Source organism: Salvelinus alpinus, chromosome 3, assembly GCF_045679555.1.
Source record: "Salvelinus alpinus chromosome 3, SLU_Salpinus.1, whole genome shotgun sequence".
Lineage (NCBI taxonomy): Eukaryota > Metazoa > Chordata > Actinopteri > Salmoniformes > Salmonidae > Salvelinus > Salvelinus alpinus.
This window is the reverse complement of record NC_092088.1, coordinates 80,163,341-80,176,784: the sequence shown is the minus strand read 5'-3', so window position 1 is coordinate 80,176,784 and position 13,444 is coordinate 80,163,341. Positions and strand designations below refer to the sequence as shown.

Sequence of the window (13,444 nt, the reverse complement as noted above, 5' to 3'; positions counted from 1 at the left end):
CTCAGTACTTTGTTGTAGCACCTTTGTCACCGATTATAGCCTCAAGTCTTCTTGGGTATGACGCTACAAGCTTGGCACACCTGTATTTGGGGAGTTTCTCCTATTATTCTCTGCAGATCCTCTCAAGCTCTGTCAGGTTCGATGGGGAGTGTCACTCCACAGCTATTTTCAGGTCTCTCCAGAGATGTTCGATCGGGTTCAAGTCCGGACTGTGGCTGAGCAACTCAAGGACATTCAGAGACTTGTCCGGAAGCCACTCCTGCTTTGTCTTGGCTGTGATTAAGGTCTTTCTCCTGTTGGAAGGTGAACCTTCGCCCCAGTCTGAGGTCCTGAGCGCACTGGAGCAGGTTTTCATCAAGGATCTCTCTGTACTTTGCTCCGTTAATCTTTCCCTTGATCCTGACTAATCTACCAGTCCCTGCCCCTAAAAAACATCCCCACAGCATGATGCTGCCATCACCATGCTTCACCGTAGGGATGGTATTGGTCAGGTGATGAGCGATGCCAAACTGAGGAGTGGCTTCCATCTGTCCACTCTACCATAAAAGCCTGCATGGTGGAGTGATGCAGAGATGGTTGTCCTTCTGGAAGGTTCTCCCATCTCCACAGAGGAACTCTGGAGCTCTGTCAGAGTGACCATCGGGTTCTTGGTAACTCCCTGACCAAGGCCCTTATCCCCCGATTGCTCAGTTTGGCGGGCAACCAGCTCTAGGAAGAGTCTTGGTAGTTCCAAACTTATTTCATTTCAGAATTATGGAGGCTACTGTGTTCTTGGGGACCTTCAATGCTGCAGACATTTTTTAGTATCCCTCCCCAGATCTGTGCCTCGACACAATCCTGTCTTGGAGCTCTACGGACAATTCCTTCGACCTCATGGCTTGGTTTTTCCTCTGACATGCACTGTCAACTGTGGGACCTTATATAGACAGGTGTGGCCTTTCCAAATCATGTCCAATTAATCAAATTTGCCACAGGTATACTCCAATCAAGTTGTAGAAACATCTCAAGGATGATCAATGGAAACAGGATGCACCTGAGCCCAAATTCGAGTCTCATAGCAAAGGGTCTGAATACTTATGTAAATAAGGTATTTCTGATTTTCTGTAAGTGGCTCTGGATAAGAGTGTCTGCTAAAATGTAACTAACATTTTAGGAGAGAAGCTATTGTCTCTGTGTTTTAATCATTCTTTACTGGTAAAATTGAAAAGGGAAGTTGTTTTTTCAGAGGACGTCACTGACGCTGACACAGAGACAGAGAGCCAGCAGGAGCGTCCAATCCCTCCCAATACTCTGGCCACAACAGAAACCCTCCACACCATCCCTGAAACACGGATCCCCATTGTGTCTCCAGACAGGTAAAACTTTTCAAATGTCTCTTTGATATAAAAGGCCATCATCACAATTGACTTTCTTTTGTTCTTTAATCTGATCTTTATTCTAAATGAATAAATGTTTTGATCGTTGTACAGTTTGTCCTCTACTCTCAGTCCCCAGACAGACCAGGATAAAGAGCCAGACTACAACTCCCTGCCTTCCCAAACATCTCAGACAGAGAGCTCCATGCTCCAGGTCATATGCAGACCAGAGGCCACTAACAAGGAGGAAGCCTATACTTTCCATACAGTCCACAGTAAGTGCAAAATGTTGTGGTGTGACGTAAATTCACTGAAGACTGCAAACTCGTTACAAACCCTGGATAATGTATTAGTGAATTGTCTGTGCTAATATTGCCAAGCTATTGTATAACATATGTGACTTATGTCACATCAGGTAGGTGTTTAAAACTTGAAGTTCTGTCTGTTCTCTATTCAAGGAGACAGACCTCGTAAGCTGTATGCTGAGAGAGCGCTAAACCTACCCCTGGGAGCTGAACTTATCACAGGCAACATGTGGTGCAAATTTTTATTTGATATGTAATATTTGTATAAAGTTCTTGTTGTGTTCTATCCATATTTGACATTTTAGTATTTTAAAACTTCATGTGTCTTTACATGTCGTCCTTGTCGTGTACCCAGTGATCTCCTGTCCACTTCCTCCAACTCGGAGTACCAGGACGAGCTGGCGGGCCCACACACAGACTGCCCCTTCCAGCGCCGCATCATCCCTGCACACAGGCTCCGGCCTCGGAGAACGCACTCCGAAATCTTTCAGGTGACCACACCCCTTTCTCCCCCTCCCGTCTTCCCCTCCACTCATTCCTCCTCCCCTTCCCCCTCACAAAATCTTTCAAGTGATGTTACCCATCCTTCACCCCTTCACCCCCCCTCCCCTCTCCTCCCCACTCCACCCATAAACCACTATTCGTCCCAGACAGTGGGCGCAGACAGCCAAGGCCAAGCAGTGGTCTGACTCAGCACTGCAAATCAGAGTGCTGGCCATTCATCACACTATAGCAGGGATTCAGCCACGGGCTGATTGTTTCTTGAGCAGATGGTCAGCAGGCCAGAACATAATTACAAATAATTTGTAGACTGCAAATTGACCGCAAGAAGCCCAAACAGATATGATATTTTACTAAAACATAATAATTTCAAACCTTGCTTCAAACCCGCCAGCCACCAGTTGGGGGATCCTACACTATAGTGACTCTGTGAGCAGAACAGTATCTGTCAGCCTGGCTCAGACATCATATAGCTCACTGTCCCTCTCAGCAGCTAATTCACAGTATATGGTTCACAGAACATGCACACGCGCAAACATACACACACACACCAGGTTTGAGTTATCGGATGGCCGTTAAGGGATATAATGCCAGCTGCACATGGCTGAAAGATGATTGATGGACAGGAAATACACTGGGTGAAATGCACTGATGATTATTACTGAAATGTTATAGCTGTATGAGAACTGATCTAAACATTATCTGTGCCTTGACAGTGTGTAGTCAGTTGTCAAAAGCTGAAACAAACAGTCATGACAGTTTCATCTATTATGTCAATGTTATGTAACCCGTATGACTAAAGATTAAATTAAAGTGTTATTGAGATCGCTTTTACACTGCAACCTGAATTGCACCTCTGACAGGAGGAGGACTCGATCGGTGAGTCGTCAGAGACCTCCACACATGGAAAGCCCTCTCCTAAGCTGTACTATAAGCTTAAGCTTTTTCCTGGGAAGTGGGTGAACTTCTTGTATGACCGGCTGACCTTGTTGGCGCTATTGGACAGGTAAAGAGAAAAGGCTCCTATTCTGTCTTTCCTTTTCCGTCTCTCAGCGATTGATCAACTGGTTGATGGAGACTTTACTTAGATTTTTGCCCTTAGGAACCAGGATGTGGTGGAGAACATAGTGGCTGTGTTCCTGGCCTTCCTGGTGGCCTTCCTGGGGTTTATCCTGCTCAACCACGGCTGCTTCAAAGACATCTGGGTTTTCCAGTTCTGCGTGGTCATCGCTAGCTGCCAGTACTCATTGTTAAAGGTAAGGAAGGTATCTATTTTTGTAAGAAGGGATAAGGCCTAATCAACCGTAATCATTGCTTATCTGTGTTGACAGAATTCAGATCGTTGATAGGGTGTGATAAGACCATGCCATTGTCACTGCCCCACCACATACTTTCACTGCCCCACCCATTTCACTGCCCCACCCATTTCACTGCCCCGCCCATTTCAATGCCCCGCCCATTTCACTGCCCTACCCATTTCACTGTCCCACCCATTTCACTGCCCCGCCCATTTCACTGCCCCACCCATTTCACTGCCCCGCCCATTTCACTGCCCCGCCCATTTCAATGCCCCGTCCATTGCAATGCCCCGCCCATTTCACTGCCCCGCCCATTTCAATGCCCCGCCCATTTCACTGCCCCACCCATTCCACTGCCCCACCCATTTCACTGCCCCACCCATTTCACTGCCCCACCCATTTCACTGTCCCACCCATTTCACTTTAGCTAACTACTTCTTATCTGACACATTACTGATGGAAACATTTCTCTGTCAGTCATTGACTGTATCAGTCAGTCACATTAATAACGCTTGGAACAAATTGTTTGTATTACAGAGTGTGCAACCTGATGCAGCCTCGCCAACACATGTGAGTCTAAGTGGAACATACTATATTCTAAAAGTGTGAAGATACATTTTCTCTGGTTGTTACATTTTTTCCAAGTAGACGGTTCGAGGTTTCTCTGTTTCATTTCTGTCCCCTCTTGATGTTTCCAGGGACACAATCAGATTGTTGCCTACAGCCGGGCAGCTTATTTCTGTATTTTCTGTGGCCTTATTTGGATTCTGGAACAGATGTTAAGAAGGAAGGACCTGCCTGTGTCCACTGTATATGGCATTCCCATAGTATTAGCAGATGCTCTCAAATTCCTGAGAGACATTTTAGTGGGTAAGTCACATACAGTAAATCATTTCTATGACCATTTCCAGTCATCTCAAGGAAATTATTTTAGATGAGGTGTTTTATTTTTTCATTATACAATCTTAGTTGTAAAGTCCTGTCTGTTTCATGTTTCACAGGCCTCACCTTCTGCTTTCCTATCACATTTCTCCTTGGCCTGTTCCCACAAATCAACACCTTTATGATTTACCTGCTAGAACAAATAGACATTCATTTCTTTGGTGGAACAGGTGAGTAGCACTCTCTTCTCTGTTAACGTTGAGCTTCATAATATCATCAACTAATGCATACTGTACCACCAAAGTCTTACGCCTCAACCTGATGCCTGTGTATCCACTTCCTGTGTCAGCTGCAACTGGACTCCACTCAGCAGTGTACAGCATATTCCGTAGTCTGACGGCGTTATCTTTGCTGTACGGGTTCTGTTTTGGAGCTTTGAAGGTAGGATTGAATTCATTGTTGAGACGTGTGTATATGATTACGTGGAGGATATGCTTTGCACTGCGACAGAACAGTTTCTTGCTGCAGAGGCAGCTAAGTCAAGCATGAGAAATCAAATAGCTTTTTGGGTAGCAGCTCTCTCTTCCTCCAGGCTAGTGAAAGCACTGTTCTGTTTGGGCGATGATTTAGTATTCCAAACTGCTGGTAAAACGGGTTGAAGTCAAACATTGTAAATAGCCTTAAGAAGGCTCTCTGATGGGAAAAGGTATGCCACTATGCCTGCAGGAAAGCAACGTGTCCATATTCATCCTTACAAATATTAGGCCTGAATGAGGCAACCATTAGCAGTTCTCTGTTTTTATAGAGGATGGTTGGCAGTCAACATTTTTAAATAGATGTTCTGCCTAGGTGCCATTATCAATATTTCTATTTGATTCTATTCTATTCTGAAGGAGCCCTGGGATGAACAGCACATCCCAGCCTTGTTCTCTGGGTTCTGTGGCTTGCTGGTGATTCTCTCCTACCATCTGAGTGGGCAGAACAGTGACCCGACTGTACTGATGTAAGCTGCCTAATCCTCCTAATGTAATGCCTGCTAACATGCTGACTTTATGAGAGGTGGTAGTGCAAAGACATTCTCCTTTGTTGACCACGACAGGTCAATAATCAAATCCAAACTGATGCCCACTCTTGTGGACAGTGAGGAAGAGGGGGAAGACTCAGAAGACATCAGGGACCCTCTTCCTGAGAAGCTCATGAATTCAGTGGTAAGTCAAGAGACTTGCATTGTCTCCTATACTTCTAAATGTATTTGTTCCACTCAAACGCTGTCCCCCGTTTTAGTTTGACTTTAACACACTATTACATTCCGTTGTGATATTGGATAATTTGATTTTGCTTTTGCAGAAGGAGATTCTTCTTTCGGATCTTGTGGTCTGCTCCATTGCCTACATTTTAACCTTTGCTATTACTTCAAGCACTGTCTTCCTGTCCCTAAAGGTGGATTTCCTACCGCCAAACACCATCCCTAAACTATGTGTCATGAATGTCTTGCGTCATAAAACAATGTTGTTTCATCAGGAAATAATTACTTTCGTGTCGTAAATAAAATGTTTTTGCATCGGTTTGGTATTCAGTCAACCACCCTGGCGCTCCCTCTCTCCCCCTTTCTCTCTCTCTCCTCTTTCTCTCCCCCTTCGCTCTCTGTCTCTCTGTCTCTCTGCCTCTCTCTCTCCCCCCTTTCTCTCCCCTCTCTCTCTCTCTCTCTCTCTCTCTCTCTCTCTCTCGCTCTCTCTCTCTCCGCCTCTCTCTCTCCCCCTTTCCCCCCCTCTATCTCCTCTCTCTCTCTCGCTCTCCCTCTCTATCTCTCTCTCCCTCCCTCTCGCTCCCTCTCTCTTCTTCTCTCCCTGTCTCCCCCTCTCTATCTCTCCCTCTCTTTCCCTCTCGCTTCCTCTCTCTCTTTCTCTCCCTCTCTCCCCCTCTCTCCCTTGCTCTCCCCATTTTTGTTTCTCCCTCTCCCCCTTCTCTCCCCCTTCTCTCTCTCTCTCTCTCCACCTCTCTCACTCTCCCCCTTTCTCTCCCTCTCCCCTCCCTCTCCGCCTCTCTCTCTCCCTCTTTCCCCCCCTCTCTCTTTCTCTGTCTCTCCCTCGCTCCCTTTCGCTTCCTCTCTCTCTTTCTCGCCCACTTTCTCTCTCTCTCTCTCTTTCTCTCTCTCTCCGCCTCTCTCCCTCCCTCTCTCTCCCCCGCTCTCTCATTCCCCCTCTCTCTCACCACCTCTTTCTCCTTCTCTCCCTCTCTCCCCCTCTCTCCCTTTCTCTCCACAGCCCTTTGTGACCATAGTACTGTATGCTCTGGCAGGGACTGTGGGCTTTGTCACCCACTATCTCATACCTCAGTTACGGAAGCACCACCCTTGGCTCTGGATCTCTCACCCAGTACTAAAGAGCAATGAGTACTCCCAGTATGAGCCCAGAGGTCAGTCCTAGCTTATTTATTGGATGTTTGAAATGTTTTCTGGCACAATGTGGTCTTTCCTACAGTAGGCCTTTTGTGTCTCTCTAGCATATATGTCTCTCTAGCATATTTTATAGAACATTTGATGAAAGACTACATTTAATAGCCTATAGTTCTATACACATATGTGGGCCCAGTTATTTGGGGCACCTCCTCTCTGTGCCTTCATCTTTTTCTGAGGTTGCTTTTAGGTTATTTCCCATTTATATCAGTTTTCATTCCCACTCTTGAAATCCAAAACCAAGGCATGCAGTGTAGTCATTGATCCATATTCACATGCCAAGAAGGACTATAAATATGTGTCAAATGCTGCAAATATAATGAACAGCGTTTCGTGATTAAAGTTGATTTCATTTTCCAGACAATGCTCAGTTGATGTGGTTTGAGCGTCTGTACGTTGGCCTGCTGTGTTTTGAGAAATACGTTGTTTACCCAGCCATCATTCTGAGTGCGCTCACCAATGATGCCTTCTCACTCAGTCACCGCAAGAAGCTAGGCATCCAGTGAGTTCCTTTCTCCTATACACATACTGCCTCCTGTCCCTGTCCCTGACACCAAGACCCAGACCTGGGTCAAATTCAACACATACTCCCTCCTTTGCCTGACACTAAGGCCCAGACCTGGGTCAAATTCAACACATACTCCCTCCTTTGCCTGACACCAAGGCCCAGACCTGGGTCAAATTCAACACATACTCCCTCCTTTGCCTGACACCAAGGCCCAGACCTGGGTCAAATTCAACACATACTCCCTCCTTTGCCTGACACCAAGGCCCAGACCTGGGTCAAATTCAACACATACTCCCTCCTTTGCCTGACACCAAGGCCCAGACCTGGGTCAAATTCAACACATACTCCCTCCTTTGCCTGACACCAAGGCCCAGACCTGGGTCAAATTCAACACATACTCCCTCCTTTGCCTGACACCAAGGCCCAGACCTGGGTCAAATTCAACACATGTTACAGATGTTACAGAGGGTTTATTGGTTGCATACACAGTTTGGCAGATGTTACAGAGGGTTTATTGGTTGCATACACAGTTTGGCAGATGTTACAGAGGGTTTATTGGTTGCATACACAGTTTGGCAGATGTTACAGAGGGTTTATTGGTTGCATACACCGTTTGGCAGATATTACAGAGGGTTTATTGGTTGCATACACAGTTTGGCAGATGTTACAGTGGGTTTATTGGTCACACACACCGTTTGGCAGATGTTACAGTGGGTTTATTGGTTGCATACACAGTTTGGCAGATGTTACAGTGGGTTTATTGGTTGCATACACAGTTTGGCAGATGTTACAGTGGGTTTATTGGTGACATACACAGTTTGGCAGATGTTACAGTGGGTTTATTGGTTGCATACACAGTTTGGCAGATGTTACAGTGGGTTTATTGGTGACATACACAGTTTGGCAGATGTTACAGAGGGTTTATTGGTTGCATACACAGTTTGGCAGATGTTACAGAGGGTTTATTGGTTGCATACACAGTTTGGCAGATGTTACAGAGGGTTTATTGGTTGCATACACCGTTTGGCAGATATTACAGAGGGTTTATTGGTTGCATACACAGTTTGGCAGATGTTACAGTGGGTTTATTGGTCACACACACAGTTTGGCAGATGTTACAGTGAGTTTATTGGTGACATACACAGTTTGGCAGATGTTACAGTGGGTTTATTGGTGACATACACAGTTTGGCAGATGTTACAGTGAGTTTATTGGTGACATACACAGTTTGGCAGATGTTACAGTGGGTTTATTGGTTGCATACACAGTTTGGCAGATGTTAGAGGGTTTATTGGTCACGTACACAGTTTGGCAGATGTTACAGATGGGTTTATTGGTCACATACACAGTTTGGCAGATGTTACAGAGGGTTTATTGGTCACATACACAGTTTGGCAGATGTTACAGAGGGTTTATTGGTCACGTACACAGTTTGGCAGATGTTACAGAGGGTTTATTGTTTGCATACACGGTTTGGCAGATGTTACAGAGGGTTTATTGGTCACGTACACAGTTTGGAAGATGTTACAGAGGGTTTATTGGTGACATACACAGTTTGGCAGATGTTACAGAGGGTTTATTGGTCATGTAGAAAGTTTGTTCAGATGTTACAGAGGGTTTATTGGTTTTATACACCGTTTGGCAGATGTTACAGAGGGTTTATTGGTCCCATACACAGTTTGGCAGATGTTACAGTGGGTTTATTGGTTGCATACACAGTTTGGCAGATGTTACAGAGGGTTTATTGGTGACATACACAGTTTGGCAGATGTTACAGAGGGTTTATTGGTCACGTACACAGTTTGGCAGATGTTACAGCGGGTTTATTAGTCACGTACACAGTTTGGCAGATGTTACCGTGGGTTTATTGGTCACGTACACAGTTTGGCAGATGTTACAGAGGGTTTATTGGTCACTTACACAGTTTAGCAGATGTTACAGAGGGTTTATTGGTCACATACACCGTTTCGCAGATGTTACAGAGGGTTTATTGGTGGCGTACACAGTTTGGCAGATGTTACAGAGGGTTTATTGGTTGCATTCACAGTTTATGCAGATGTTACAGAGGGTTTATTGGTTGCATACACAGTTTGGCAGATGTTACAGAGGTTTATTGGTCACGTACACAGTTTGGCAGATGTTACAGGGGTTTATTTGTCACATACACAGTTTGGCAGATGTTACAGTGGGTTTATTGGTGACATACACAGTTTGGCAGATGTTACAGAGGGTTTATTGGTCACATACACAGTTTGGCAGATGTTACAGAGGGTTTATTGGTTGCATACACAGTTTGGCAGATGAGGGTGCAGCGAAATGATTGTGTTACTAGCTCCTACAGTGCATAAAAATGTCAAACATACACTATAATAATCAAACATTAGAAACAATAAATCCCGAATGTCAGAACAAATCCAGTTTTTGAGGTGCTCTGAGTTTATCTTGGGGTTTCCACTTTTGGAACTATTCCAGTGGTTCCATTGTACCGAGACTAAATCAAGAATTTGACCCAGGTCTTCTAAGAACCATTTTCAGTTTAAAACCAGTTTGTTTAGATATTCTGTCTAACATTCAGTTTAGAATGTAGAGTTAATGTTTTTCCAGGTAGACAGTGTGAAATACTTTAAACTTGCCTCTGTCCCACTTATTCGATTAGCTTAAAATGCCAAGCTTCATGTACTGTAGCACCTGGGGAAACCATTTTCCAGAATCACACAGTTCTTCACAGGTTTATACTATATAGTCTTCACCAAGGTTATTATAGTTTTGTGTTTTTTTATTCGCTTTTATTTCTCTTAGTCTTTCATCCTGATTTACTAGTTTTTACTTAGTTTGAGTTGGATAAAAAGCTATTTTGTTTTGATATTATTTAGTTTCAGTTTTAGTGTTTAGAAAGTGGCAGATTTCTTCCCTGTTAACTAGTGATAGCTAGTGATAGTGATGCTAGGCCTATTTGAAACATCGCCACCTACTGGCAGCTTTTACCTGCCAGATTCAGGCTTAAGAGGCTTAAAAACCCCATTAGAAAAAAGCTTGAAAAACCTATTTGATTTTTGCCCAAAGTAAAAAAAACTTTAACTTCTCTAGGGTAGGTGAGACGCTAACGTCCCACCAGGCCAACATCCGGTGAAACTGCAGAGAGCTAACATTTTAAATACACCATTCGTTGTTGTTAAAGGAATTTTGATTCCTGTTTATTAACCAATTCAATTAAAACACTCTGCCCATAAATAAGAATTTGTAAGATAATTATCAGCGTAAAATGGACAGATACCAGTCTTAAAATCAATCAATCAATAGCGTTTATTCTCGAGAGTACTGAATCATAGTACAATTTACATCAGGTTATATAATAAAGATGATGTCATAGGTTTTAATGTCCAACCTCCTCTCGGATACAATGGCAATACAGTTCGAGTTCTCATTACTGTCTGCCACCTGTTAAACTATCTACAACCAACCCAAGGTCTTTCCCCTCCCTGGGTAGAGACATCATTCTAGCCTGTCTGAAGATAAACCCATTCTTTCTAACAAGGAACACATAACATTCAACATTTATGAGTTATAATTCTAAGTCAAATGTATACATATTTTAGTCATTAAACACAAAAATCCCGTAACAGTTGTATTAAACATTCTTGTAAATACGTGTATCTTATATCATTTAAAAGATGAACGTCTTATTAATCCAGCCGATGTGTCAGATTTCAAAAAGGTTTACTGCAAAAGCAAACATGCGATTTTCTGAGGACGGCGCCCCACACACACAAGTATTACTAGCGTTTTCCAACCAAGCATTAGCGTCACGAAAGTCAGAAATAACAATAAAATAAATCGCTTACCATTGAAGATCTTCCTCTGGTGGCAATGCCAAGTGTCCTAACTACACAGTGAATGTTCGTTTTGTTTGATAAAATCATTTTTTATAGCCTAACACGAAACATTTGTAAACCGGTTGCGTCGTGATTTCCGTCTCATTCAACTTTGGACGAAGCGTTCGTGGTAATTACACACACTAAACAAATGTTTATCCAGTCATGGTTGGTTTCATTGCAATCCTCTGGTTGTTACTAACACAACCATACGTGATGGCTCTTTTCCCGGGACGTATTGACCGAAACAAACCGATTTGAAGACACCAATCAATGACCTCATTGCGCACCAATGGTAGGACCGGTCTATCGTTGATTGACTGTATTTTGACCCAATGACCACTGATCATCTTGAAATCTAGCTTGGAAGATAGCCAATGAGCTGAGGTAAACGGCAATATGTAATGGTTATACGTTTGAAGACCAGCCTTTGTCGTAAACTCTGGCGCAAAAGAGGTTCATTCGCCATTGCAAATCCTACTTGACGGAGCCACGAGTTTTACGCATAGCAGTACATATTCAATAGCATTTTCAACAAGTTTATATATTTAAATTTTGGCGAATAAATCAGGAAAAGCTAAAACAAAGTCTAAGTATACAGATTTAACCCAAATTATAGAGGAAATTGATAGAGACAGCCCCCCATCTCACAGCTAGCCTTCAGGGAGCTGCTCATCCAGGAGCTTGCTAGCTACAGCAAGTCCACTGCAGCACCTTCTGCTCCTTCAACCAGTGGTGTTCACCTGCCCAGATTCATCTCTGCAGGCATGAATGTGCCTCAGGGCAAAAAGGGCACAGTGGGGAGGCGACGTTGTGCCCTTTGTCACAGGAAATGCCCCATCACCTGCACCACCTGTTCAGTAAGCCTCTGCTTTACAGCAGAAAGAGACTGCTATGGGCCATGGCACCAGGACTGAGGGCTGAGGGTCTTCACAATATTTATCTATTTATTTATTTATAAATTATACAATATTGTAAATAGAAAATGTGTAAATAGTTACCCTTGTTATTTGTTTGTTTATTATTATTATATATATTTTTTTCTTAATATATATATATATATACAGTGGGGAGAACAAGTATTTGATACACTGCCGATTTTGCAAGTTTTCCTACTTACAAAGCATGTAGAGGTCTGTAATTTTTATCATAGGTACACTTCAACTGTGGGAGACGGAATCTAAAACAAAAATCCAGAAAATCACATTGTAGGATTTTTAAGTAATTAATTTGCATTTTATTGCATGACATAAGTATTTGATACATCAGAAAAGCAGAACTTAATATTTGGTACAGAAACCTTTGTTTGCAATTACAGAGATCATACGTTTCCTGTAGTTCTTGACCAGGTTTGCACACACTGCAGCAGGGATTTTGGCCCACTCCTCCATACAGACCTTCTCCAGATCCTTCAGGTTTCGGGGCTGTCGCTGGGCAATACGGACTTTCAGCTCCCTCCAAAGATTTTCTATTGGGTTCAGGTCTGGAGACTGGCTAGGCCACTCCAGGACCTTGAGATGCTTCTTACGGAGCCACTCCTTAGTTGCCCTGGCTGTGTGTTTCGGGTCGTTGTCATGCTGGAAGACCCAGCCACGACCCATCTTCAATGCTCTTACTGAGGGAAGGAGGTTGTTGGCCAAGATCTCGCGATACATGGCCCCATACATCCTCCCCTCAATACGGTGCAGTCGTCCTGTCCCCTTTGCAGAAAAGCATCCCCAAAGAATGATGTTTCCACCTCCATGCTTCACGGTTGGGATGGTGTTCTTGGGGTTGTACTCATCCTTCTTCTTCCTCCAAACACGGCGAGTGGAGTTTAGACCAAAAAGCTCAATTTTTGTCTCATCAGACCACATGACCTTCTCCCACTCCTCCTCTGGATCATCCAGAGGGTCATTGGCAAACTTCAGACGGGCCTGGACATGCGCTGGCTTGAGCAGGGGGACCTTGCGTGCGCTGCAGGATTTTAATCCATGACGGCGTAGTGTGTTACTAATGGTTTTCTTTGAGACTGTGATCCCAGCTCTCTTCAGGTCATTGACCAGGTCCTGCCGTGTAGTTCTGGGCTGATCCCTCACCTTCCTCATGATCATTGATGCCCCACGAGGTGAGATCTTGCATGGAGCCCCAGACCGAGGGTGATTGACCGTCATCTTGAACTTCTTCCATTTTCGAATAATTGCGCCAACAGTTGTTGCCTTCTCACCAAGCTGCTTGCCTATTGTCCTGTAGCCCATCCCAGCCTTGTGCAGGTCTACAATTTACCCC

At 44.1% G+C, this 13,444-nt stretch overlaps 1 protein-coding gene across 3 annotated transcripts in view; it reads left to right on the top strand.

The window, feature by feature from the left end:
• LOC139571427 (pecanex-like protein 2) overlaps nucleotides 1-13,444 on the top strand; it is a 35,183-nt gene that overhangs the window by 7,519 nt on the left and 14,220 nt on the right. Inside the window, exons 6-20 of one of the 3 annotated variants that reach the window (XM_071394288.1) lie at nucleotides 1,226-1,355; nucleotides 1,488-1,630; nucleotides 1,814-1,892; nucleotides 2,016-2,151; nucleotides 3,025-3,167; nucleotides 3,264-3,417; nucleotides 3,997-4,029; nucleotides 4,158-4,329; nucleotides 4,461-4,571; nucleotides 4,691-4,782; nucleotides 5,235-5,344; nucleotides 5,441-5,549; nucleotides 5,689-5,781; nucleotides 6,606-6,756; nucleotides 7,157-7,298. In XM_071394288.1, coding sequence (XP_071250389.1) covers nucleotides 1,226-1,355; nucleotides 1,488-1,630; nucleotides 1,814-1,892; nucleotides 2,016-2,151; nucleotides 3,025-3,167; nucleotides 3,264-3,417; nucleotides 3,997-4,029; nucleotides 4,158-4,329; nucleotides 4,461-4,571; nucleotides 4,691-4,782; nucleotides 5,235-5,344; nucleotides 5,441-5,549; nucleotides 5,689-5,781; nucleotides 6,606-6,756; nucleotides 7,157-7,298 — 1,798 coding nt within the window. Of the gene's footprint in view, nucleotides 1-1,225; nucleotides 1,356-1,469; nucleotides 1,631-1,813; nucleotides 1,893-2,015; nucleotides 2,152-3,024; nucleotides 3,168-3,263; nucleotides 3,418-3,996; nucleotides 4,030-4,157; nucleotides 4,330-4,460; nucleotides 4,572-4,690; nucleotides 4,783-5,234; nucleotides 5,345-5,440; nucleotides 5,550-5,688; nucleotides 5,782-6,605; nucleotides 6,757-7,156; nucleotides 7,299-13,444 lie in introns of all 3 variants that reach the window. The other 2 variants (XM_071394287.1, XM_071394289.1) reach the window with 2 other exon arrangements.